Source organism: Mesoplodon densirostris, chromosome 10, assembly GCF_025265405.1.
Source record: "Mesoplodon densirostris isolate mMesDen1 chromosome 10, mMesDen1 primary haplotype, whole genome shotgun sequence".
NCBI classification, from domain to species: domain Eukaryota; kingdom Metazoa; phylum Chordata; class Mammalia; order Artiodactyla; family Ziphiidae; genus Mesoplodon; species Mesoplodon densirostris.
The window spans coordinates 35,424,392-35,451,187 of NC_082670.1; the positions used below are offsets into that span (position 1 = coordinate 35,424,392).

At 47.5% G+C, this 26,796-nt stretch overlaps 1 protein-coding gene across 1 annotated transcript in view; it reads left to right on the forward strand.

The window, feature by feature from the left end:
* Positions 1-26,796, forward strand: part of KIF6 (kinesin family member 6) — a 402,079-nt gene that overhangs the window by 340,717 nt on the left and 34,566 nt on the right. The window contains exon 16 of the mRNA XM_060109677.1: positions 19,049-19,099. Within this exon, the coding sequence (XP_059965660.1) occupies positions 19,049-19,099 (51 nt within the window). The remainder of the gene's footprint in view (positions 1-19,048; positions 19,100-26,796) is intronic.

The window sequence follows — 26,796 nt, forward strand, 5'->3', positions numbered from 1 at the left end:
GAAATTGAGGGCTTCTATGATCAGGAATATTGGCAGAAACTCTAGGTCTTGTGATTTATTCATTTGATGATTATTATGCATCTATTAACTCCAGGGTTCTGTGGGGGCCACACAAATCCCTAGGAGAGAGTCCCAGCCTCGGGATACTTATACACTGGTTGAGAAGATAGGACAAAGATGATTCCTGGGGTTTGGGCTCTGAGGTTACTCTGTAGAGCCCCTGATAAAACAGTCAGGGCTTCTTAGCCAGGCCTTGGTGGTGGAGTAACAGGTCACCACAAATAAGTGTCCAGTAAAAGATCTGGGGACATCTGACCAGAGATAATCATCTATAATGCAATTTCCCCTTCTATGGTCATCCCAGCAAAATCTATGGGTTTCTTAAATGTGCCTCTGGAGACTTTCTGTTCTCTGTCCCACTTAAAGACAGTTTGCTTATCTTTTCATCTCTCTCCACATAAAAGTATCTCACCAAGCTGCCCCCAGCCAGGGATGTCTTTCCCTGACTTCCTAGTTTGCTGCAAGGTTCTGCCAGGCACGGCACAGAGTGAGTAAAGGAGAATGCATGGTTCCCATTGTTCTAGCTTGAGTCCTCGAAGCGGCTTGAATCCCTCATGCTTCCACATGGTGTCCACCTCTGCTGGCGTTGGTCAAAGTGGCATTTACCATCATAGCAACACATTGCCACCTCTCCAGCGCTCCAAGTGAAAGCTGATCTCCCTGAAGAAGTGTTAAGGAACTTCTGATATCAGGGCTTCATTTCCAAGGTGTCACCTCAAAGAGGGAAACTGAGGCCACAAGAGAGTAGCTCGCCCCAACATGCAGAATGTGAGCCAAGGTCTGGTAAATCTGCTGTCTATTAAAATGTGGTCAGTAGAAAACTAGGGGTTATTAAGCCAGAAAATAAACCTGGCCCCCCTGTACCAGCCAGGCCTATAAGAAATCAGGCAGCGGACTGGCTGGAATATTTAATTTCCTCTGCCTCTCTCTTTGCTGGCTTGATAGCCAGAGAATTAGCTGTTTGTAAGAAACTATATTCACCGCAGGCAGTACTAATCTTTTTCAGACAAGGAGGATGAAGAACAAGAAATAAAGGATAGAGAAGATGCTGTCAGAGCCCCACCCATATCCCCGATGCATATAGTGTGTGCACCTAGCACAGTCTCATCTGCTAGCACCTTCCAATATCTCTGAGAGCCTTCTCTGGCCATCCAAGAGATGCACGTGGGGCAGGCTAGTGCCAGGGAATCAATGCCCCCCAGGAGGCCTCACCCAGTGACTGTTAAAACCTGGTATATACACACCCCACCTCCCTCACCCCCATCAGGGACAACTCGGAGGCATGTGTCCTTCACTTGCCCTCAGAGATCCCCAGTGGGCCTCAGCTGCACTTGCCCACAGTGGAACTGGCTGGCTAGTGTCCGCTTTACTGGCTACTTTCTCTCTCTGTCTCACTTCCCCACTTTCTTATCAGTTTGTCCAGGGATCACTTCCCAAATAAGCTACTTGTACTAGGGTCTGCTTCTGGAAGACACCTCACGAACATAGGGGTCACCATAACTCAAATGGTAAAGGGAAGACAGAGAAAACTGGGAGCAGGATTATGCAGGCTGGATCTGAGAGAATTAAATTAAGTTGAGAAGCCACAGGCAGGCCTCGGAGCCCCTCCACAGCTTCCTAGATGTCACGATGTCAACACTGGTAATGTCACACTCTTAGGAATCAGAGGTGCTCTGTTTGCCATCCAGATACTTAGTTGTTCTTTTCCTGCTGTGCACGCAAGATCTTATGTCATTTGTGACATCATGCGAGAAGATTTCATCCATTCATTGGATGAGCACTGTTGGTGATTTCCTAAGATCCAGGTAAAAACCACCAATTCCACTGAATGCCCCCTCATGGCTAAAATAACAACCCACGAAGGATCACTGACTAGTCTGCTGCCACGTAATCCACGAGAAAGAGATTTCTGTGATTCTGTGGTACGGAAGGTCATTACCTCCAGCCTGTTGTCTCCAGCAGACAACATCCTAAGGCCCAGAGCAAAGTCCCCATGGAACCCATGTGTCACACACATCGTCACTCTTCACTGATACCCTTGACTGTGAAGAGAAAAGATTACAAATATTCATCACCGTGAAGAAGGAGTCAGATCTGTTTCCAGTGACAGGTCAGCATCAAAATCCTTTTACCTAAACCCAGATGGATTCATATGCTTCTCCCCACATCCCCACTCCCCCTCCTCTCCACACACTCACTCAGCTCCTCCAAAGCAAGAGCTATTTCAAGTGGAGGCCTTTTGGGATGAGAAACAGTCCTCAGATTCCTCTCCTAATTCCTTGGCCGCTTCTTGGGCCTCCTGATGCTGGCCAAATCTAGATCAGGTGTGTTTGTTTTGGACCCCATGAGGCCGGGCCAGCATGGCCAGCCTAGAACTGTCTGCAAAATATTAGCTTTTGATATTTTTAAGAAGGGTGAAAAAGAACAGATTTAAGCAGATTCTGTTTCTTCAGCAGTTTGTGAGTTCGGATCAGCATCCAGGCCGCGTTTGAGAGAAGGCCATCCTTTTCCAGCTTACATGGCTCCTTGCCTCTTGCCCGCCCTTAGAAGCCACCATTCCTGTCCCTGGACGGGCACAGCATTAGAGGAAGCTGCTCCCCAGGAGTCTCACACATCCCTGGCCTCACCAGCCTCCTTTTTATTTCCAAATGATTATGACCAGAGTCCCTGCTGGCTTTACTGCTGCATATTCATTCACTTGTCTCCAAAAAAGTCCCCAGACTCTTCCTGTGAGGGTCCCCAGGGGCTGCCTCCTGACAGCTCTGGAGCACATGCCTGGGGTTCCTCCCCTGGCTTCATCTTCCTCTACACTGCAGGGGCTGCCGTTTGCTGGGCCTCCCGCCCTCTGACGGTGGCAATGCTGGTGGCCACTGCTCCAGCCTCAGGGACCCTGCTCCCCTGGCTACCACCCCACACTGGGCCGGGCAGACTTTTACAAGACTTTGCCAAAGGCTTGAGGCTAATGGAAAGCCCCATTTTTTGTTTTTTAAAGAAATACCACAGTTTATTGAAGACTACAAATATTTTGTTACAAGTTGAAGCTACGTGCCTTCCAGAAATCAAAAGCAACAGCAGGTGTGTGCATTGGTGCTTCAGAGAGTAGCTTATCTAAAAGCTACGTCTGGCAGTGGGGCTCTTGGAGGGCCCTGACCCAGCGGCTCCAGAGACTTCTTCGTGGAGGCCTCCACATCCCCTTATGCAGGTGCTCTGAGGAGCAATCTGCTTTCAGCTCCAGGCCCAGCTGCCTCTTTAAATATTCACTCTCTCCAGGCCATTGTCTGGATCACAGCATGACAAATAGTTCATAGCAGTTTGTTTTCCCAAACTGAGCTATTGTCTTTTTTTTTTTAATTTTATTGAAGTGTAGTTGATTTACAACGTTGTGTTAATTTCTGCTGCACAGCAAAGTGATTCAGTTATATATATATTCTTTTCCATATTCTTTTATATTATGGTTTATCATAGGATATGGAATATAGTTCCCTGTGCTATACAGTAGGACCTTGTTGTTTATCCATCCTGTACATAATAGTTTGCATCTGCTAACCCCACACTCCCAGTCCTTCCCTCCCCCACCCCCCTCCCCCTTGGCAACCACAAGTCTGTTCTCTATGTCTTTGAGTCTGTTTCTGTTTCATAGTTATGTTCATTTGTGTCATATTTTAGATTCCACATATAAGTGATATCATATGGTATTTGTCTTTCTGACTTATTTCACTTAGTATGATAATCTCTAGGTCCATCCACATTGCTGTAAGTGGTATTATTTCATTCTTTTTAATGGTTGAGTAATATTCCATCATATTTATATACCACATTTTCTTTATCCAGTCATCTGTTGATGGACATTTAGGTTGTTTCCATGTCTTGGCTATTGTAAGTAGTGGTGCTATGAACATAGGGGTGCATGTATCTTTTCAAATTATAGTTTTGTCTGTGTATATGCCCAGGAGTGGAATTGCTGGATCATATGGCAACTCTATTTTTAGTTTTTTGAGGAATCTCCATATTGTTTTCCATAGTGGGTGCACCAGTTTATATTCCCACCAACAGTGTAAGAGGGTTCCCTTTTCTCCACACCCTCTCCAGCATTTATTATTTGTAGACTTTTTAATGACAGCCATTCCAACAGGTGTGAGGTGGTACCTCATTGTAGTTTTGATCTGCATTTCTCTAATAATTGTGATGATGAGCATCTTTCAATGTGCCTAATGGCCATCTGTATTTCTTCTTTGGAGAAATGTCTATTTTGTTATTCTGCCCATTTTTAGATTGGGTTGTTTGTTTTTTTGTTATTGAATTGTACGAGCTGTTCATATATTTTGGAAATTAAGCCCTTATCAGTCACATCATTTGCAAATATTTTCTCCCAGGTTTTCTTTTCATTTTGTTATGGTTTCCTTTGCTGTACAAAATGAGCTATTGTCTTAAATGACACAAGTGTGTCACTAGTACAGGTGGGCTGCACCCAGCAACCAGCTCCTTGTCATATCTTTCCTCAAAAGCAGTGTTTCTCAATGGGGATGCCACCGGCCTGTTGAGACAGGCAGTTCTTTATTGTGCAGGACCAGGCCCAGCTCACTAAATACCAGTAGTGTCTTTCTCGTTATTACAATCACTAGTCAGTACCTGGAGGAGAGCCTCCATTCTCATACAAGATGAGGACAAGATTAAAGCCAGCATGTCCATCCCACCGCTGTCTGTCCTCTGCTCCCAAAGTGCCAGAGCAAGTGCTTGGACAAGTACACATACCCACACCATCTGTATTAGTCAAGGTCCTCCAGAGAAACAGAACCAGTAGGATATTTGTGGGTAGATAGATAGATAGATGGGGAAAGATTGGCTTATTTTAAGGAATTTACTCATGTGATTGTGGAGGCTGGCAGATTTTGAATTCTGCAGGACAGTCTGCAGGCTGGAGACCCAGGGAAGAGCTGAGGTTGCAGCTCAAGCCCCAGGGCAGTCTGGAACTCCTTCTTCCTCAGGAAACCTCAGCCTTTTTTCTCTTAAAGCCTTCAACTGATTGGGTGAGGCCCATCTACATCCTGGAGAATAGTCTGCTTTATTCAAAGTCTGCTGATGTAAATCTTAATCACATCTAAAAGCAACATCCAGTTGTTTGGCCAAACATCTGAGCACCAGACCCTAGCCAAGTCGACCCATAAAAGTAACCATCGCATTGTCCAAACACAAACACTACTTTTTAGGTGTAAGACAATCTCCATGGAGAAATAGAAAAAAAAAAAAAAAGTTCGCTAGCTGTAAGGCACATAGTTCTGCTAAAGAAACATCCAATCTGTGTTTCTGAACACACAACACCAAATGGAACACCCAATTCTTATCGTGAAGCCCCTGTATTGGGGTTATTTCATGTGTAGAGCCTCCCCAAGAATGGTGGAGCTGAACCTTACATGTAGAGACTCAAATGGTCCATTAAAGTTGTTAGATTATCTCAAACAGAGCTGTGTTTGCCTCAAAGATAATATTCAGACTCTCCCATAGAAGGCAGAAGCTGCTCCTAATTCTGAGAATTTTAATCTTCCCCAGTTCAAAGAATGTGAAGGTCTGCTCTCCTCCTGGCACCCATTGGGCTGTTGAAGCAGCTGACCACCAATATACTCCATGAGCTGAGAGGAAAGTAGCTTCTGCTGAAATGAGGATTCTCATCAGTTGCTGTGCCCTGAGATGGGCGCTGTGGTGTCTTCTAATTTATAGAGTACAGTTATTCATCTATCCCCAGCCACGAGGGATTTGAATATCCTGTGATAGGAAAAGTCATAATTAAGGATTAAGCCTTTTTGTGAAAGATAAGACTGAGTTTGTGAGTAAACCCATGAAAGGCCCTGCAAACATTTTTATATTCACCAAAACAAAACACTAAAGCGAGTACACTAAAGAACGCACAACACCTAATTCATCTTCAGTCTGTCGCGATGGGTTCTGTATATCTGGCTTCCACTCACCATTCCTTATACACTGAAAAAACTTCAGGATCTCTCTCCCCTAAAGTTTCAGCATGAAGCTGTTAAATTATTTCCGCTTTTGTGTGTGATGGCAGTTCCTTCTCTGTGCCTGTCTCCTTCCCTCTGAGTGTTCACCCCCTTTCCGATGTTCTGACCCGGAGTTGCTGAGACGCAGCACCAAACCCAGGGCCGTCAGCCGTACTTACACGTGTTCTGACCCACGTCCCCTTCCTCACCCTCCTGATGAATGAAGAAGCGTAGTTCTCAGGCTGGGGGGACTCCCCCTTCCACTTCCTTCATCTCTCCCAAAGCTTTGCCGCAAAAGCCTCCATCCTGGTTTTGTGATCTGCTTTGCCTCCTTTTTCTAGTCCTAACTCCCTGGGTTCCACTTATCCCCAAAATGACCAGCTTTTAACTACTGGGACTGAAATCTGTACAGAAATAGAGATGTGTACGCTAGAACTGCATGAAGGCAGAGTTCAAGTTCAGGGGAACCACATTCTTGCTAAAGAGCATCCTCTGCACAATGGCCGGCAAGTCCCTCTTCGCCGCTCCCCTGTCCCTCTCCTTGCTGGGAATATTTAGCCACCACAGAAACCTCAGGAAAAAGAGCTCTAGTGCTATTTTCTGGAAAATAAAACAAAATAAAAGGATGAGGGTCGGAATCATTTCAGGCTCTGAAAATAGAGCCATTACCACCACCATTTCAAGCAAGCTTATTAAAAAGTCATTTAGTTACACTTGCAGAAATCAATCATATGTACCATCATAAAGGAATATGAAAGACCCTGTTACTAATGAAAGTGATGGTGAACTTGAGGCTGAGTAACCCATCCAAAGGCAGGGGTGTAGTCCGTGCAGTCCTACATTTGTAAAACGTTGGAGTTGGACTCAGTGGCTGCCAAAGCCCCGAGTTGGGACTGTTACAGGGACATTGCGCCCACTGGGGGATAGAGCACCTCCATTCAGTCCACTGGGCCCAAGGAAATGAGTTAATTTAGACCTTTCAGGAAAGGGAACGGGGGAAACTGCAGATGTCATATCATATGTGAACATAACCAAGGCCTTAGAAACAACTGCAGTGGGTTTGTTTTCTCCTGTCCTCCGTACAGTATTATTTGTAATTCAACCCCCCCATAATAATTACTCTTACTATTACCACCACCAATGCTACCCCACTTTGCGCCCCTACAATGTGCCAGGCACTGTGCTGGGTGGTTGATGTATATCTTGTCTAATTCTTGTAGCAACCTTACCAGAGTGGTGTTATCACCCAATTTTAGTGAAGAAATTGAAACTCAAAGGGATGAAGTGGCCCAAGGTCACTCACAGGTAGTCACTGGCAATCCCAGCTCGCCTCCTCCCAAAGCCCGTGTTCTTTCCACTCTTCCAGGCCCAGGGTTCCCGCTGCCATTTCTCCTGCCAGCTTCCACGGCCCTCCTACTGAGTGAGTCTTCACCGCTGTTCGCTGCTCTCGGAAGGCCAACCACCCTTCTCTGGCTTCCCCCTTCCACCATCATTTCCCCGTCTTCCCACTGGCTCCTTCCCTTAAGCTTAGCCCCCATTGGCTCCCCTGGGTGATTCTCCCCGAGCTGCACTAATAGATCCCAGCCCCCTGCCCCCAGCCCCGTGACTGCAGAGACTGAGCACAGGAGCCCTCGTGGATTAGACGAGGGCTTGGCCCATCGCACGAGAAAGAAGCAACAGGTGTAGCAGCACATAAACAATGACTTTTGAACCTGGAAGCTGAAACCATTTCCGTATGATTTTGTCTTTTATTTACAAACTCACTGACACGTTTCCCCTAATCTCCAGCCTCTTCAGATGGAGAACAAGTCCCACATCAAGAAGCACTCTGTGTAAGGCAGTTATTTCACACGCCAGCTGGCAGTCTGACCAGCAGTGAACCTTAACTGGGGCATGTTTCTTTCCATTGACTTTTTTTTAAGCACTAGCTAATTTTTAGAACTAAATGAATAGAACCAAGCTTTATCTTGGAGTGAGCGAGTTTATTATTTATATCAAAGAGCAATGTAAAACTCACTAGTTTCATGTTAATCCATCTAGAAACTACGTACAGGGCTTCCCTGGCAGCGCAGTGGTTGAGAGTCCACCTGCTGATGCAGGGGACACAGGTTCGTGCCCCAGTCCGGGAAGATCCCACATGCCGTGGAGGGGCTGGCCCGTGAGCCATGGCCGCTGAGCCTGCGCGTCCGGAGCCTGTGCTCCGCAACGGGAGAGGCCACAACAGCGAGAGGCCCGTGTACCACAAAAAAACAAAACAAAACAAAAAAAACTACGTACATTGCCAAATCAAACATCTTAGTGCTTGGGGGGTATTTTATATTCCTTAGGTGAACCCTGCCCTCTATGTCCACAGTCAATGAGGGGCCCATACAAACTAGCCTCCAGCGTGAGCAGGGGACATTGGGGATAGGTGGAATATACCTGCACCCCCATCCTGGAGCAGGGGAGCCTTGAATGTGCCCAGGCACCTCTGAGAGTGTCCTGTGCTACCACCCCTGGGGCTTCAGGGATGGAGGTCAGAGGCCATGCTGCACGGGCCCTCCCCTCACCCCAAATAGCATCCCTGGCAACCAGAGCCATGTCTTCAGATGGAAAGAAGGATTGTGATCTATACCTACTTCTCCAGGGCAGGTCTTGGAAGCTAGTTATATTCCTCCCTTGCTGAGATAAGAACGTCCAAACATCTAAAGTAACATCTTTTGAATGGATGCCAACACAATCATGAATCCTCAGCTCCCTGAGATGTTTAGTATTTAACAATTCATGCTGGTTGCTGAGCTGAAAATTGTCCTTATGCTTTACCTACTTGCACATTTGTTTGAGCTTTTAACAAATGCACTTACTTACTTAATTCTCTGAATATGTTTATGGAATATTATCACATACTGGAATAGTGATATCAATAAGCTCCTTAGCTTAACTAAGCGTATACAATAGCCAAGTGCCTAAGCTTCAGAGAGAATGTGCTAATCTTGTATGATTATTATGATTACTTGGGTAACCAGATTGAATATCCCATAGGAAAAGAATTTGGTCTCCCAGACATGGTATAATTTGGTCATATTTTATAAATGAGAGCGTCCTCCAAAATACGATCATCATATACCATCCTAGTGATAAGAAAGCAGCCCAGACTGCTGTCTGGTGTTTTCATCCCGAGCTGAAATGCTCATCAATTACAGGGCACATCCTCTTCTACAAGGGAGGACCAAGGTGATGGGGTGTCCTGGTGAAAAGCCCCATGAGGGGAATCAAAGCAAGTTACAATATATTTTTCTTTAAATTATTGAGGGGCTTCCCTGGTGGCGCAGTGGTTGAGAGTCCGCCTGCCGATGCAGGGGACACGGGTTTGTGCCCCGGTCCGGGAGGATCCCACATGCCGCAGAGCGGCTGGGCCCGTGAGCCATGGCCGCTGAGCCTGCGCGTCCGGAGCCTGTGCTCCACAACGGGAGAGGCCACAACAGTGAGAGGCCCGCGTACTGCAAAAAAAAAAATTATTGATATTTTCAGAATGAGCTGCATTTTCCTCTCTGTGTGACTTGATAATGTTACCAAATATGATATTAAATGGAAGAAGAAGCTTGAATTCTGGAGAACTGAAATAACATTTTGGAATGAGAAGGCTTAAAAACATTTGCCCAGCATTTAGACCATTTCTGGTCTCCCACTCTGTGCTCTGTCACTGGACCTTTGTCTCTAGGGAACCCAGGAAGGACTTGTCTTCTTCTGCACCTAGGGAGGGCTGGAGATGTCCCACATGCTTCCCCCAGCCCAGGCCAGTGGAAAGCTCTTGGGCTGCTGCTGCTGTTCTGGGCTCCCTGTGACTCAGCATCCTCCATCCTCTCCCCTTCTCAGTCATGTTCCTGAGCAAAAACAGAGGTCTGACACATAAACTGAAACACTCCCCATCACCCCCAGCCTATCACTGAGGCCCAGGTTGTGAGTATTTTCAGTCATCGCACATGTGGCAGATGCCCGAGCACAATCTTCAGCATGCTACAGTAGCATCACATTTCCCTCTCCGGGAAGCATATTGCAGTGGGTCTTTAAATTTTCATTTCTTTTTATAAATATACACAAATATACTTTTACATAAGCCATAAATCATACACACTTAGCGATGTGTGATTTTGTTTTCATCTTGCTTGGCTCTCACCTCCTTACCCATTTCATCCACCACACCACTTCCATCCGCAGCTAACCCATTGTAACAGCTTTGTAGATTCCCATTCACATCACCTCCACACTCATATAAGCGTGTATATGGGTGCACGTGTGCTCACACACACACACACACACACACACACACACACAGTTATACACATATATGAAAGGCTCTTGCCATTGTTTGACCAAACAGGATTATTTATGCCCTTTTATTTCTCACTGTGTTCTTTGCTTCCTTTTTTCTCCTTTCCTGCTGTGTTGGATTGTTAAAATGTTGGCATTCCCTCTCTGCAATCCTCTCCCCTGCATTTTTTTTTTTTGATTCGCTATTGATTTGGCTGCTATAGTACATATTTCTATTCTTCTAGAGTTAAAAAGTAAGTGTAACAATGTCTGTAGTTATTCCAAATCCATCCTCCTCCACCCACATCCAGGGCTGTAGCTTGCTTTAAGTTCCCGTTGGACAGTCTCTCACCTTAGCTCCAGTGTTATTACTGCTTAAAGTTTTAGTTTTCACACATACATGCACACACACACGCAGGGTGTTTATGGTAGCTACTTAAATATTTTTACTTAAGTACTCTACTTTTTTATGTTCATCATTGTTTCTTTATCCTCCATATTTCTCTGTGTTTTTCTTCTTGCTGATCATCATAATAATGACTTAGACTTGTATAGTTCTTATTATGCGCCATGCACTCTTCCAAGCACTTTACGTATGTGACCTAATTTGGTCCTCTCAACAGATACTGTCATTATCCCCGTTTTGCAGATGAGGAAACTGAGGCACACTGACGTTCATAACTTAAACGAATTTGCCCAGCAAGTGGCCTGGCTGGTCTGCTGACCAGGGAGCCTGGCTCCAGAGTCCATGCTCTCTTGCTTGGCTGCCTCTCAGTGAGTCCTTTCGGAGATGGGGGCGGGGGAGTGGTGGTGAAAGCTTAGTCCTCTTATGATGGGAAATGACTTTTTTAAAAATAAATTTATTTATTTTATTTATATATTTATGCTGTATTGAGTCTTCGTTGCTGTGTGTGGGCTTTCTCTAGTTGCGGCGAGTGGGGGCTACTCTTCATAGTGGTGCGAGGGCTTCTCATTGTGGTGGCTTCTCTTGTTGCGGAGCAGGGGCTCTAGGAGCGCAGGCTTCAGTAGTTGTGGCTCACGGGCTCTAGAGTGCAGGCTCAGTAGTTGTGGCACGTGGGCTTCAGTAGTTGTGGCTTGCGGGCTCTAGAGCACAGGCTCAATAGTTGTGGCACACGGGCTTAGTTGCTCCGTGGCATGTGGGATCTTCCCGGACCAGGGCACAAACCTGTGTCCCCTGCATTGGCAGGCAGATTCTTAACCACTGCGCCACCAGGGAAGCCTGAGAAATGACTTTATTGTGTCCTCACCTATGAATGATAGTTGGACTGTGTATAAAATTCAGGTTGACAGTTATTTCCCTCCATTGTCTCCAGGACCTATTGCTGTCACTGGGGCCAGGGCTGTTGTCTAAGTTGGTCTTTGCAGGTCCCCTGGAAGCTGATAATAGTGGCTCTTTTCCCCTGAAGTTATACAGTTTCACTATGATATGTCCAGGGGTAGATTTATTTTTATTTATCCTGCTCAATGCTCAGAGTGCACTGTCAATCCAAGGGCTTATGTTTTTTTCAATTCTGGAAAATCTCAACTGCTATCTCTTCAAATATTGCTTCTTCACCATTGCCTCATTCCCTTCTTCTAGGACTCTTATCAGGCAAATGATGAAACCTCTCAGTCTCTTCTCCGTGACTCTTAACTGCTCTTTCCATTTTTACCTCTTGCTTTCTGTGCTGTGTTTGGGATGAGTTTTTCTATATTAGCTTCCAGTTCATTAATTCACTCTTAAAATATGTCCAGCCTGGGGTTTAGTCCCTTATTCCTTCTATCTTTTTGTTTGTTTGTTTCAGTGATTCTAGTTTTCATTTCAAAATTTCTTTCCTATCCACCTATTCTTATTTCATTTATACCTATTTGCTGCATGATTTCTTATTCCTTTTAAAGAAAACTTATGCCTGCATTCATCTCTTTCAGTATTCTCAACATGCTTATTTTGAAGTCTGTCTTGGGAGTGTAGACTGGCACAGTCTTGATGGAGAACAGCGCCTCAAATTCAATATACTGATCTGCTGAGACCCAACAAAGGAGTTTTCTCACAGACTTACCAGACTACGTGTTCAAGGATGGTCATCACAGCGCTATATCTGTTAGTGGGAATGGGGGGCAATCTAGTTGTTCCAGCCTCAGGAAAGGGAAGTAAAATTGGGGGGTACACAGTATGGAATGTATATAGCAGTTATAAACTGAGAACTAAATGCACATATAGCAAAACTGGTATATGTCAAAAACACAGTGCTGATAAATAAGTAGGAAACAGAATGAGCTCTGTAGCACAATATTACTTCCATAGCTTACAAATTGCACAGAAAACTTATAACGCAGATGTAAGATTACATACAATAAAAGGGTATGCATCAAACCAGTTAGAATGTGTGCCTGTTAGAAAAAGCAGGGCACAGGAATAGGGCTGGGGCATGAGGCACGGGGGTAAAAATGCACTCACACGCGCGCGCGCACGGCTTTGCCCAGACTGACAAGGATGGTGTGCAGTAAACTGAAGAGTATGGCTAATTCAGCCCTCTGTGCTTCTGTATCAATAGATGTCTTTTTCTGCCTGTCCAAAAAACTACTTTTTCATCTATAACAAATTCAGGTCCCAACTACTGGTTTTGCTATCTTTTTTTAGCATTAGATTTATTCATATATTTTGGCATTTTGGTGGGCAGGTTCATTTTTAATGAAAACCATTTTATTTCTTTCTCTTTCTCCCTGTCCATTTGTGCTCATCCCTCTCTGTCTGACCGACCCTCCGGGCCCCCAGTACAGAAGCAGCTCTAAGAAGGACAATTTGGAGCAACTGCTCCCGGCGGTATTGGGACAGGGCTGTGGCCGACCTGGTCAGAGTCAGTGGGCAGCTCGGCTTAGCAAGCAGAGAGGCTGAGTTTGCCCTTTCTTCCACCTTGGGCTTGCGGTGGGCGTGACACAAGCCCCAGGCGACATCAGGCAGCTCTTGTTTTCCTCCGTCCCCTTTCAGTCACAGGCTGGGTGGTGGGGAGTCTCTTCTCACCCTGCAGCTTCCAACAATGTCTTGCACTTTCAACCTCCTTCCTGCCTCTGGACTGGAGCCCCGAGGCTGAAGGCTTAAGCTCCACTTTCCATTTTGCATCTCTGTCCTGCTCCTGGTCTTCAGAAATGTCTTGTAATCTAACCCAGCAAAGTCTTCTCGATATTCTCTTTTTTAATTTTACCCGCCATTGCTATGGGGGGAAGAGGTGGTTCTTGCCTCCAGAGATTCTCAAATTACACAAACAAATTTAGATAAATCCTGATGAAATATTTATTAGCAAGGAGGAGATGAATGTGCCTGATTTTAAGGCTTCAAATGATTTATGTACTCGTTTCTTGGAAATTCATCTAAGGATTGCACGCTTAATTTATGCTAGGCCCGTTCTTTTCACAGATAGCCTTACAAACAGCTTAGGGAATCCAGCCTTTGGTAATCACAGTCCTCTATTTAGAGCACAGGGAAACTGGCTTCTACGTCATAGCCACAATCGATGCTCCAAATTCAGAACCACTAACTAGACCTTCCCTTTCAAAGAGACCCCTCAGGCAGGAAACATTCTGTGTGTTCTCCCCACACCCCAATCCTGCTACTGAAGTTTATTTTCATTTGATTTTCCCGGGATACAATAGTAGTATAGTCAAATAGAAGAAGAGATTTTTACCTGGGTCCAAAGCCCTTGGTAATTATTACCTAGGATCCTGGACTCTAGTATGATTAGAACTTGGTCTCCCCCCAGCCTTACTCCCCCATTCAAGCCCTCCTTCCAACCCCTGCCCCAAACCAATTTAAAGCTGGCCTCCTCCACCATCTTGCTCCAACAGCTCTCTGTGACTGGAAATACTTATTAGCAAGGAGGAGATGAATGTGCCTGATTTTAAGGGCCCAGCTCTCTGGGCCTTTCCCAACGGCCCCCTTAACCCTCTGCTCTTTTCGGAACCTACTCAAGTCTCACCTTTAGTAATGTTGCCTTTCCTAATGCCACTAACCCACCTTTTCCTCCTCTGAACTTCCCTCTACCATTGATCGACATTTAGTCCTTTGCCCTTCAGGGCCTGTCATCTTATGAACATAGTATCCTTCCAATATGTCTGAAGGTACCTTGATGCCTAAAGCTAGTGTCATGTGTCACAGATGCTGGTACGTTATCTCTTGATACACCCACGAGTCTTGAGATACAGTAAAGCAGGTATTATCACAGTTATATTATTATTCCTATTTTTCAGATGCTAAAATTGAGGCTTAGAGATGTTCAGTAACCTGCCCTACTAGGAAGTAGCAGAGCTGGGATTTGAACTTAATTCTCTCTACCTACACATCTGTAATTACTTTCTAGTAAAATCAAAATGGCAAAGAGGTCTGCTTCATCTCAAGTCCAACTCCAAGTGACTGGTTATCGCTGCCCAAAGTACTGGGTTGAAGAGCCAAACTCAGACTCAGCAGGAAAGCAAGCCATCCACGATGGAAGGGCAAGGTCGACTGTGGGTTCAGCTTTTTAAAGGAAGAGCATGCAGGCCACCTGTTTGCCATCCCCCATATCATGCTAACTTTCTTGAACTAGGACGGAGTCTTCTATTAGTTTGTAGGTTCCGTAGCACTTAGAACATGGTGCTTAACATAGGGTGGAGGAACAATAAATAGGATGTTGCTTGACAGTAACATCAACATCCTCAATAAGGCACCGCATTGTGGGGCTTCCCTGGTGACACAGTGGTTGAGAGTCCGCCTGCCGATGCAGGGGACACGGGTTCGTGCCCCGGTCCGGGAGGATCCTACATGCCGTGGAGCGGCTGGGCCCGTGAGCCATGGCCGCTGAGCCTGCGCGTCCGGAGCCTGTGCTCCGCAACGGGAGAGGCCACAACAGTGAGAGGCCCGTGTACTGCAAAAAAATAAATTAATTAAAGGCACCGCATCGTGGAAGCTGCACAAGTAGCTTGCAACAGCTGTACCAAGGGAGAATAAGTGAAGGGCTCTGCTCTGGACCAGCTAAACAGCTTGCACTTGGTGAACGATTTCAAACTAACATGCGTGCAAAATAAAGTGTGAAGCTTGAGGAAAATTGTTTTATCCAGAAAACTGAGTATCACTGTAAAACAAATGAGTTTTGCTTCTGCATGATGATAATACCTCGCATATGAACTACCACTTGGTGCATACTGTGCACGCAGGTGTTTTTAAAGGTCATGCCTCTCTTCTGGAGCTCAGTGTACCCCTGCACCCCTTGCTGCCACCTCCACTCTTGTCAAGTAATGAATCCAAAAGCGAGAGAAGGTGTTTCCAGCATGTACTGTTGTAAGTTACTGGAGGCAATCACTAATTACCGCCATTCTCCTACAAGCAGAGCGCTCCTGCCCTCCCCGGCTTCCCTCCCAGACCATCTCCTGCCTCGGGCTGGGAGTTCTCTGTTTCCGTTTCATCTCTTTTCCATACCTCGGGACAGGGATGTGTCCAGGAACCCAGGCCAAAAGTAGCAAATTTATCACCGTGCTAATGACAGCAAGCCGCATGCTGAGTGAATTCTGCAATCCCCCTCAACTCCTTCTTTTGCCAAGACCTATGGAGCTGCAAGATCCAGCCGATTACAGAGACTGTTACCTTCACATGAAGAATGGCTCTGTTGGAAAATGCAATTAGGTATCAGTCATAAGGCTATTTTTAGAAGCTTGTTTGGGAAGATCTCAAAAGCAAAAAATGCCGTGTGGTGGGAGATGTTAGCCAATTGGCCAAAATTGAGCATCACTAAACAGATTTTCCACCTACCTTTATCAATATGCGGCATTCTAACGACCCACCTCATGACCCCTAGGGATGGCTCATTGTTCTGGGAATAGGTATCTATGTTTGTGGAGTTTATAGAACTCTCAGTCCTGGTGGCAAAACCCCCCTCTTTATTTTCATGAGCAGTATTTCCCAGGCTGGATCTGTGGAGAATGCTTCACCCTGTTATTCCAAAATAGCCTCCCCAGGGCTTGGGAAGGGGAGCCTGGTCACTCTGGTAGGAACAGGGGAAGCCACAACACACAAGGCTGAGCACCTATGGGAGGCACATAGCTGGGGAGGCGCATGGTCAGGGAGGCCAGTCTTCGAGGACACTCTTTTGCGGGGAGGCTTGTTGTCGGGGAGGTAGTTTCCGGGGGGGGCAGGCAGCCCGTGTGGGCTCTAAAGGAGCAGGTCACTGTCCAGTCTCATTAGGAGGGTGGTACCCAGGCACGTTAGAGGCTCGTGGCACCTGCACCAGAAACCAGCCAGGCACCACAGCAGCATCAGTGCTCCACACTGTGGGCGTGAGAAAGCCCTCGATGACCTCCTCGAAACCGAGAGAGGTGTCTAAATGGGCCGCTGCATTCGCCGCAGCACTATCTCCTTTTATTTGAAGACTGTGTGTGCCGTGCGTCTTTAAAAATCAATTCAGCAATGTCTGAGGCAGACTGGAGGCTCAGCCCAGCACCACCCCTGTGCCCCCAACTTGTTGACTCTGCTGGTGCAGACAGTAGGGTCATGTGGGGAAGAGAGCCCACCTCTGGCCATGGCTGGGCTGGGTTTCAGATCCTGGTGGCTCTAGGCTCATCCAGTACTCGGCCATGGGCTAGGTTTCCGCCTCCTCACCCGCTTCCAACACATTCCTTAAGTTCTCACTCGCCCCCATTTGGAATTAGGGTGCAATGATTGCTTCCACCCAGTCCTTGGCTCCGTCTCTGTGCGTAGTCCTCTCCAGGGGGGACACGTGGAAGGCAGGGCAGACTTGCACAGTGACACACCAGGAGACAGTGGCCTCTGAGGTGGAGCTGAAAGAACTGGGGACGTTTAACCCAGAGAGGCCACATCTAAGTGGAGAAACCATAGCACCCTCAGATGTGTAAAGGGGTCTCACTGCCCATGAGAGAGGATCCTTTTTCTATGCTGTTCCAGAGAACACACCAGGTCCAAATAGGAAAATTCCAAGGAATCAGGTGTCAATAGCACATCAGCAATCCCTTATATATAATTTAACCAGTGGAACAGCCTGGGTACATATAAGTCAGAGGTGAAATGACCATTTCATTCTGTAGAAGGGACTCCTAAATTGTGTGGTATATTAAACTGAATGACCTCTGCCATCCCTCCCAGTCATAATATTCTAGGAGTGCCCTAGAACTTTTGGGGAGTGACAAGGTCTCCTGTGACGGCTTCATTGGAAACTCAGTTCAGGTGTAGCCTTTGAGGCATAGAATGAACTGTATATGAGGAAAGGAAGCAATGAAGTTCCCAGGCTTTCTCAGAATCCCCCAGTGGCCTGATCACATCTCCCAAATGGGACGTGCAATGCAGACAGCGCTGACATTTTAACAAGTGTGCTGAATGCTTGGACATAAACAAACCCCAGGGCTGCTGTTGCAGCCATGCCTCGAGCACGGCATCACGGAGTTTCAGAGATGGAGGAAGCCTGGAGGTCATGTGGTCCCAGCTCCTACCCAGGGCAGGAATTCTCCATCTAACACCCCAACAGATGGCTGCCAGCTTCTGCTTGAGCATTTTCAGGAAGAGGCTCTCTGCTCTGCCAGGAGATTTAGTCCATTTAGAGACAACTTAATCCACGTGGAGACAGTCCTCATCGTGAGCTGTTTCTTCCTCGTATTGAGCCCCAAATCTGCCTTCATTCGACTTGACTTTGACCCTCAGCAGTAGGACAAAAATGAATCCGTTCTCTCATCCATATAACAATGTTTAGATTTTTAAAGACAGCCATTGTCTCCATAACTCCAAATATTTTTTTTCCCTGTCTAAACATCTCCAGTCACCTTAACAATTTCTCACATGGCGTGGTTTCCGAGCCCTCACCATCCCAGTTACCATCTTCTAAGTATTTTCTATTTTACTAATGTTCCTTGCAAAAAAATAGCTCCTAGAACAGATAACCAACTGGGGTCTGACCACTGCAGAGTACAGCGGTGCTCTCACCTCCCTTGATCTACACACTAGACCTTTATTGATGCAACGTGGAATTAGATGTGTTTCCTTCCAAATGATCAACTGTTGTGTTCATATTAAGGTTATCATCAACTAAAACCATCATATATATATATATATTTTTTTATTTTATTTTTTTTTTTTTTGCGGTATGCGGGCCTCTCACTGTCGTGGGCTCTCCCATTGCGGAGCACAGGCTCCGGACGCGCAGGCTCAGCAGCCATGGCCCACGGGCCCAGCCGCTCTGCGGCATGTGGGATCATCCTGGGCCGGGGCACGAACCCACATCCCCTGCATTGGCAGGCAGACGCTCAACCACTGTGCCACCAGGGAAGCCCCGCACCATATTTTTTGACACAGTTTCTTATAGCTTAAAAGAAAGAAGTGGATTTTAAAGGGATCCTATAAATTATTAAAAGATCAAATCCTGCTTCCCCCTTCATTAATAATAGACACGTAGAACTGTTTAAGAGACTGTAGCCCTAGCAAAGATTATGAGTGATATACTAAGATAACTGAACCCACAGATGGTGAGTCCAAAGGTGAAATGTGTGCTTATATTGACATGCCAGGGCCTCAGCCTTTGCAGCCTCTTATTCCACACATCCAGGGCCTGTAGGGCTATGCTTGCTTGGTCTTTCATACTCTACCTAAATTTTTTAGCTCGCCACCTGCTTCCGAGGACACGTCTTCCTCCAGCCCACTGGAGACTCACCAGTGGTTTCCTTTGTGTCTTTGACAGGTCGCCTGAAGGAAGAAATCACCCAGCGGCACGTGCAGCAAGTAGCTCTAGGTGGGTACAAAGTGGAGCCTGCAAGCAGACGGGGAAGGTAATACAGGCTGACCTGGTCTGGGAAGCCCACGCCCAGCTGAACAACAACCCATCCAGAACCCTTGGGAAGGTTAAAGGAGGGGAGGTTTGCGGTCAGTGCAGCTTTCTTGGGACGCCCCTCCTCTCTGGGACCAGTCTCCCCCTCCTGTGTGCTTGCTTCCGGCTGTCAGCACCTGGCACTCCACCCTCCCGGCTGCTGCCTTATCCTCTGACCTTTTCCACCCCACACCCCAACCTAAATTCCCCCCCTATGTCCCAGCTCCTCAGGGTCCTACTCGGAGCTTTCTAGAACCACGACTAACTCATCCCAGCAGTAACAGTTGGTGATGAAAACAGCTACCCGTGGCTGAACTCTCTCTGTGCACTGCTTTATGTGCACGTCTCCTCATCCTCACAACAGTCCTAAGAGTGCAGTGCCTTTTCCAGATGAAGGTGATTCAGTGACTTGCCCAAGGTCACAGGCTAGTAAGTGTTGAAACTAGGATTTGAACCAGGTCTCTGAGTCCACACTGGGTGCTCTTGGTCCCCATGCAATTTACTGCCCACAACAACAATGGGCCCACTTCATACATTAATAATGCAAACACTAAACCAACAGAGTGATATTGTAAGAGGGCCTGGGCACCTTTTAGGCAGTGGGCATCTGCAGAAAATGCCCCCTTGTGACATGTGACCCAAGGAAGTCACCCAGGAGGAGTGTGCAGCTCCCTGGGAGGCTGGTGGAATAGGGCTCCTGGGCAGGACCCCCCGTATCCTCTCCCACTAGCCTGGGATCAAGCCTTCTAGAGCTTTGATTAAATAAGCAATTCATGTGTTCCGAACACCAGGGTTCCCCTTGAGAGGGGCTGGCCCCTGGAATGACCTGCAGTTGGAGAAATCCTGTGCGCAGGATCTCTGGGGGGGAATGGCGTAGAGCCCCAGCGTCATGAGGGTAATCCGTCTGAGCCTCGTAACTTGGATTATTGGGAAGGTTGGTGGTTCAGTTTTGGTCATAACAATGATCATATCAAATAACTACTGATTACATCAGAAACACAGAACAAGGAAGCCTAAGACACACTGATGGAGCCTGAGCTTTTCCCTGTTGGCCCCGGGACTGAGGGGTCAGGCAGATGTGCTGGGCCTGACCTCCCATTGCCAGAGGCCTGGGCAGGGTCTTGGAGCCAGGATTCTGCGGAGCACCTTCCCCAGCACACAGCCAGGGCTGCCCGGGGCCCTAACTCATAGCGCCGTGCTTGGGAAGGGCCCAGGGACCTCTGAGGGGAGCTGTGCCGAGGTGCAGGTCACCAGAGAGGGAGTCATCCCTAGCGCTGGCTGCCACCTGGTCTCTTCTTCAGTCTTCATGATGCTTGTTGAACAGAAACAATGATGTGGAAAATGCCACTCAAGTAATTCCAAGGGCGGTTTTGCTCTAGGGCCTGGGGAGTCATTTCCATGGCTTTCAGGGCAAGAGGTGCTCCATCCTCTCAGCGCCCCCACCCCATCCCAACCCTGCTGCGTCTCTTCAACCGCAGGCTCCTCCTTAATTCCTGTGTTCACCTCTCTGGGAGCCTTCTTCCGAAGTATAGCAGGTGTCAGGTGCAGCAGGGCCCAACTTTGCCTGAAGTAATCAGCAAACTTCAAACAGAAAGCACTTTGGCTGAAAGTCTAATTAAGAGCATTTGAAATACCTATTTATTTTAAAAGCATACTATCCCAATTAGAGAAGAAGTGTTACCATCTCCCAGCTGCCATTTTGAGATCAAATGCCACATTGCTATCCAGACGCCCTAGGAGCTTGTCTGATGGGGCTGTGGACCCGCCAGTGCACCTGTGTCCCAAGGGACACATTTCAGAAGGGACTTCTTCTCATTGAGAGAAAGCTCTCAGTGCAGCAGATTATTTACAGCGCCGTTTCCTGCCTTAACCCTTGCCCTTCAGACTAGCCTTGGGGCTGAAGGCCAGGACCCACGGCTCCTGTAAGAACAAAAACAACTCGCTCGGTGTATTTGGCTTCCTGACGTTCTGTAGTTTGGGCTTCAGTACAGGGATGAGGCAGTGACTACACCTGGTCTCACCCTTCCATTTCTGTGGGTTTGTTTGTGTTGCGGTTCCTTCCCCCTTTCTGTTCTGTTTCTTTGTCTGCTTCTTCTCCTCCCTACTTTCCCTCACCCTCCATTTCAAGTATTCCCTTTGATATTATTTCTTTCTTTTACCTACATGTTCCTAAGTTTCCATGAAAGTGCAGGTGGGGTCGCTTGGTTGAGTTTGGGGTTTGGGGGGGTTAGGGGGGTCAGAAGTAATGAGCAAGTCTGAACAGGAGAGGTTTTCTTGTGTATTTTGCATACGAATATGTCTCTGTTTGTATGAGTAGACATATGGCCAAGAAAATTTGCAGAAGTGTAATCTCGTAAAGCAAAGACTTAATGGTGAGGTGAGAGGCCCCGTGTGGAAGAGACAGTAGATTGATGAAAGAAGGCCAGATCCAGTGGAGAGCATGTCACCATGTCAGGAATTTGGGGAATACTCAAAATGTGTCACTTCCTGATTAATTTACTACATTTTACGGCTATCTCTGCTCATGAGGTTATTTACAATGACCACGTCTGTGTCCTGGAAACACTGTCTCATGGCGTGCTTCTGGGCCTCTCTTCCCAATTCCACCCTCAGTGACATCCCACTGGCAGCTTGAAATCAGCCACAGTGGGAGTATTTACACCAAGGGCAAATACTGTTACAAACTGGGGCTTTCTTTCCCAGACAGCTAGTTGTTCAACGTTTCCCACCACACCACTGGCACACAGATAAGCACCCATGGAAAGGCCCGTTCTGCGCATGAGCATCTTTGCTCTTAAGAAGAGTTCTACTCCCCTTCCCGGCTGAAAATCCACATTATGGTTCTGCCTGCATTCACTGCCCACCCAAGGGACCCTGGTCCTTTTGAAAGGCAGTGACCAGGGAAACCAATGGAGACGGAATGGGGCAAGAGAAGCATTGGGCCCAGTGGGCCCCCTTGATGTGAGAGCCAGAGCTGGAGGGGGTGGGTTCCTTAAGAAAATCATCAATGACCAGTTCTAAGAATATCATCAACAAACAAGTTACTGGTGGCCTTAGAGCAGGGCTGACTCCCGCACACTATTTCAGGAAACAATAAAACTATTATTTTTCAGTTAAGCATCATTTGGAAGTGATACTAACTGAACTAGATCGAGCTGGCTGAGTTGAGAGTGCTTTGCTGAATTCAGCTGTGTGTGTTTTTCCCTCTCTGTTGTACTAGCTCCCCGGCGTGGTAAAGTGTTGTCAGGGATGCAGCTGGGACTAATCAACAAACGTTTCTTGAGTACTTCCCCATGTGCCGTGGCTCTAAGCTCTTTACTTGTATTTCCCTCTTTAAAGCTCCTAAAATCCCCATGCGGGAGGTTCTGCTATTATCCTCACTTTACTTAAGGCCCAAAGGGGTTAAGGTGAACCTACGCAGCTTTGCTCAGCTAAGGATGCAAATGCAGATGCGGCTCGAGAGCTTGTGCTCTAACTACCACACTGCACGGCCCTCAGCCCCAGGCTGAGCATTATGGAGTCCACAGAGGGACAGGGATTCAGTGCCTGCCCTCGAAGGGTGCATAGCCAGCACAAGGGAATATATACATTAAAAAGATAACTCTTGGGCTTCCCTGGTGGCGCAGTGGTTGAGAGTCTGCCTGCCGATGCGGGGGACACGGGTTCTTGCCCCAGTCCGGGAGGGTCCCGCATGCTGCGGAGGGGCTGGGCCCGCGAGCCATGGCCGCTGGGCCTGCACGTCCGGAGCCTGTGCTCCGCAACGGGAGAGGCCACAACAGTGAGAGGCCCGCGTACCGCCAAAAAAAAAAAAAGATAACTGTTTATCTAATTCCAGATTTAGACACATGTATTATTCTATCCACTGTCCTCTTCCCACTGTAGCCCCAAACCAAGTTGGCCTTGACCTCCACGCAGCCTTGCCCACCCGCTTCTCCCCAGTCTGCTTTGTCCTTTAGCCTCATGCACCTCTGCTGAAGCACCAACCTTGTTTTGTAATTATTTATTTCCATAGCTATTCTCCACTCTAAAATGTGAGCTCCTGGAAAGCTGGGTGCAGTCAAATTAATCTCTGTACCCCCGGCAGCCAGCACAGGCAATAAACAGGCCAAGTCAATGCTTCCCCAGATGACTCCCAGACTCACACATCTTGCAAACGTGTAATGAGACATTTGAACATAAAATAAGTCCATTTAAAAGAAGTAGAAGGAGTAAGTGCTTTTGGAGCCCACAGCTGAGCGAATTACAACACACAGGCAATAAATCCAACTCTGTCTTATCTAGCCACCAAGAAGAAAGAAGAGTACCCAGCGTTACACAGTTTTCATTTTCTGACCACAGGAAGCATACTAACTAATTTATCTGCAGAAATAGAATTTCTTCTGGAACTAAACACAGACCAGAATTTATCGTGGGGACCTTTGTATAAAGGACACTGAGTGACATAGTGAATGATGTCGTCAACTGCAGTCTTACAAAAGATTCCGAAATGTTGTTCAACAAGATGATTCTCGCATTGACCCTCTGTAAAAGCGAGATGCCTGACATTAGCGCGTAACTCACTGAGGGGTGACGTACTCCAGGAACTCTGCTTTCTGACGGCCTCACAGCACAGGACAAGAACCCGGGAAGCCATCCCAGGAACGGGGGCTGTGCCCTCTCTCTCAGGTGTCTCTTCCAAGCAATATTTGATCAGGGCCTGGATCTCCTGCAGCTCACAACCAAAATTCTACCACGTTCCTGTGATTAAAATTTAAAAGGCCCATCGCACTACCAAGCAGCATATGAAATGTGGCAGGTGAGAGGGACAGACCATCAGAGCTTCAGGATCTTAACAGAGAGAGTGGCCCCTGGGGGGTGTCACCAAGGCCGTGGGCCTGAGCTGAGCCTTGAAGAATAAGCAGGAGTCAGAACCACAGAGAGGAGGGTGGGAGCAGGGGATAGTTGTCGTGTGTGTGCTGGGGTGGGGGAAGGCTGATTTGGTGTGTGTGTGTGTGATATGTATGTATGAGGGGGATGTATGTGTATATAGCGTGTGTGTGTGTGATATGTATGTATGAGGGGGATGTATGTGTATATAGTGTGTGTGTGATGTGTATGTATATGTATGTGTGGGGGGTGTATGCAGTGTGTGTGTGTTTGTTTTGTGCTTTGTGGAGAGGATGACTTTGTGGGGAGTTGATCTGAAGTAGTCCAGAAAAAGGCTAACACGGTGAGATGGGCCAGTTCACTGAGAGCCTTGAATCCGAAGATTTCTCTCACAGGCAGTTGAGCCACTGTGCATTTTTGAGCAAGGAAGTCTTGGTCAAAGAGGCCTTTTAGGAAAAGAAAGCCCCAGGCGGTAGCTCGAGCTCCTCAGCACTTGCTAACTGACTGATGAGTAAATAATCTGTACCACCCTGGGGACCCCCCTCACCCAAGCCTTCATCCGGCCCCTGCACTGGGCGATTCCTCCGGGTACACACTCCTGCAGCCCAGGCCCAGGGAGGGGTTGAGGACTCCTGGCCGTCTCTGGGTAAACCTGCTGCAGACACTGCCCAGCGAGATCTGGGTCTGCCCGGGGAGTTCCATGCTGACCACATGCCATGCAGAAGCAACTCCTGAGAACAGGCCACTGTAGCTGCACTGCCTCGTGGGGCCCTTGGATTACCACTGGGTACTGCACGCTACCTGACCTGAAGAGCCGGCAGTGACAGCGCTGAATCCCAGCAGGGCCTTAATGAGGCTCAACAGCGGCACTGACCCTGAAGGCTCCCTGTTTTACCTCGTTGTTCCAGCTTAGAGCTCTCTGAGGAGTTCTTTTCTCCTGAACGGTGTCCCTGCAGTGACCTCTTGTGGCGTCCCTGCCATTCTCCAAAGACAGGCCAACACCATTGCCACCTTCTCCCGTGTGGTGGAAAATTAAGACTGAGTCTTGAAATGCTTTTTGGAATTCTGAGCCCAGGAGCCACAGATTTGAGAGAAAGCAAAAGGCCAGACCGTCATCAATTTATTCAGCAGACTAGACTGAGCACCCAGTATGAGACCAGGAATTCCAGGATGAGGGGAGGAACCACTGATGGAGAAAACTGGAGCACCCTCCCGGCATCAGCCAACCCAGTGGTTTTCAAAATGGGCTCTAGGGGACCCATTTGGGCCACGCTGTGGCCCCTTTGGGACCACAGGGTGAGGGTGAGGGGACCCAGGGTGCAAATGGCGGGACCCCAGGATTTTCACCTGGCTCAACCAAAGCGACTTCTGTTTCTCTTTTCGTCATTAAGCCTTTGCTTGAAGAAAAGGTTCTGAGCTTTGAACACATCTTCCTCTCTTTGGAACTTGCAGCTCTTTTTGAGACATTTCCAAAGGCAGACAGTCCAAGCTTCCCTTCCCCAGAGCTATCTCAGTTTCCCCTGGGCTCACATGGAACTCTGCATATGCTTCTAGAAGAGAACTTATCACCTTGTATAGTAATTACTCAGTCTCTTATCCTTCTCCCCCAGCCCCGAGCACAGTGATTGGCACACAGAAGGTCCTCCCTAAGTGTTAGCTGAATAAATCAGTGATATCTAAGGGATCAGATTTTTGCCTTAAGGATTCACCAGCTAAGGGACTCTGTGCCTAGGTTCCAACATCTGTAAAATGGGGATGGTTGGATTAAATGATATCCTGTGCCCAACAGCCCATCACAGTCCCTGGGACTTAGCGGGCATCTACAGATCCCTGGTTGAATGAACAGATGAATCTAACACTCCTCAGCCATCAGGTGCCACAACTGTATCTCTTTGTGAATGCAGAGTTCCTTAAGACATGCAGAAAACATTCACAACCTTGGCAAGGAGACATGTGAGGGCTTGGATGGGTTAGATATGTTTTCATCCTACCTGAAATGAATGATCCAAATGCTGACCCTTTGGAGTAAGGGAGAAAGTAAAGGAAGCAGCTGCCCCAGAGGCTTAGATGGCATCTCAGCTGGTTCCAAAAGACTCAGGTGGTTCTGTAAGACCAGTGATAAAGTCTCACCACCTGAGCCGATTCTAATCCACAGGTTCTTGTGAATATAGGGTCAGCTTCGGTGACACAAGGTCCTCGGCCAAATTTCCAGGCTCAAGATGGAGGCTGGGAGTAATAAGAAGTCCCCACCCCATTTCCCTGCCCAGTTCCCAGTTGCCATGGCTCCAGACCCTTTGAGTAGTTCCAGACTCCCTCAGCAGCCATTCTGGAGAATGGAAGGCTGTGGGCATCAGCCCCGGAGTGAGTCTTGAACTGCGACCATGGTTTAGTAAAAAGAACACTCGCTCTAGAGTCAGCTCTAGAGTCAGGAGAACCCTGCTTGATGGTGCCTCTGCCATTCGCTAGTCATGTGACCTTGGCCCATTAACCTTCCTGCATTTCTGTTTCCTTGGCCATAAGAGAAGAAGAACATCTGCTCCCCAGGACTGATCTCAGTGCTGAGCGAGGTGTATATGTGATGGAGCTGAGGACAGAGTAGATGCTCAGTGAATTGTCATGAACTCTGACTCTGGGTGCCAGGAACCAAATGCCCAGGCAGTGGGCAGAGCCCCTGGCCAGAGAGCTACCACAGTCCTGGGCTACCAACATGAGTTGGCATAACTGGTAGAGGTCACCATGGTCCCAGTCACCACGTC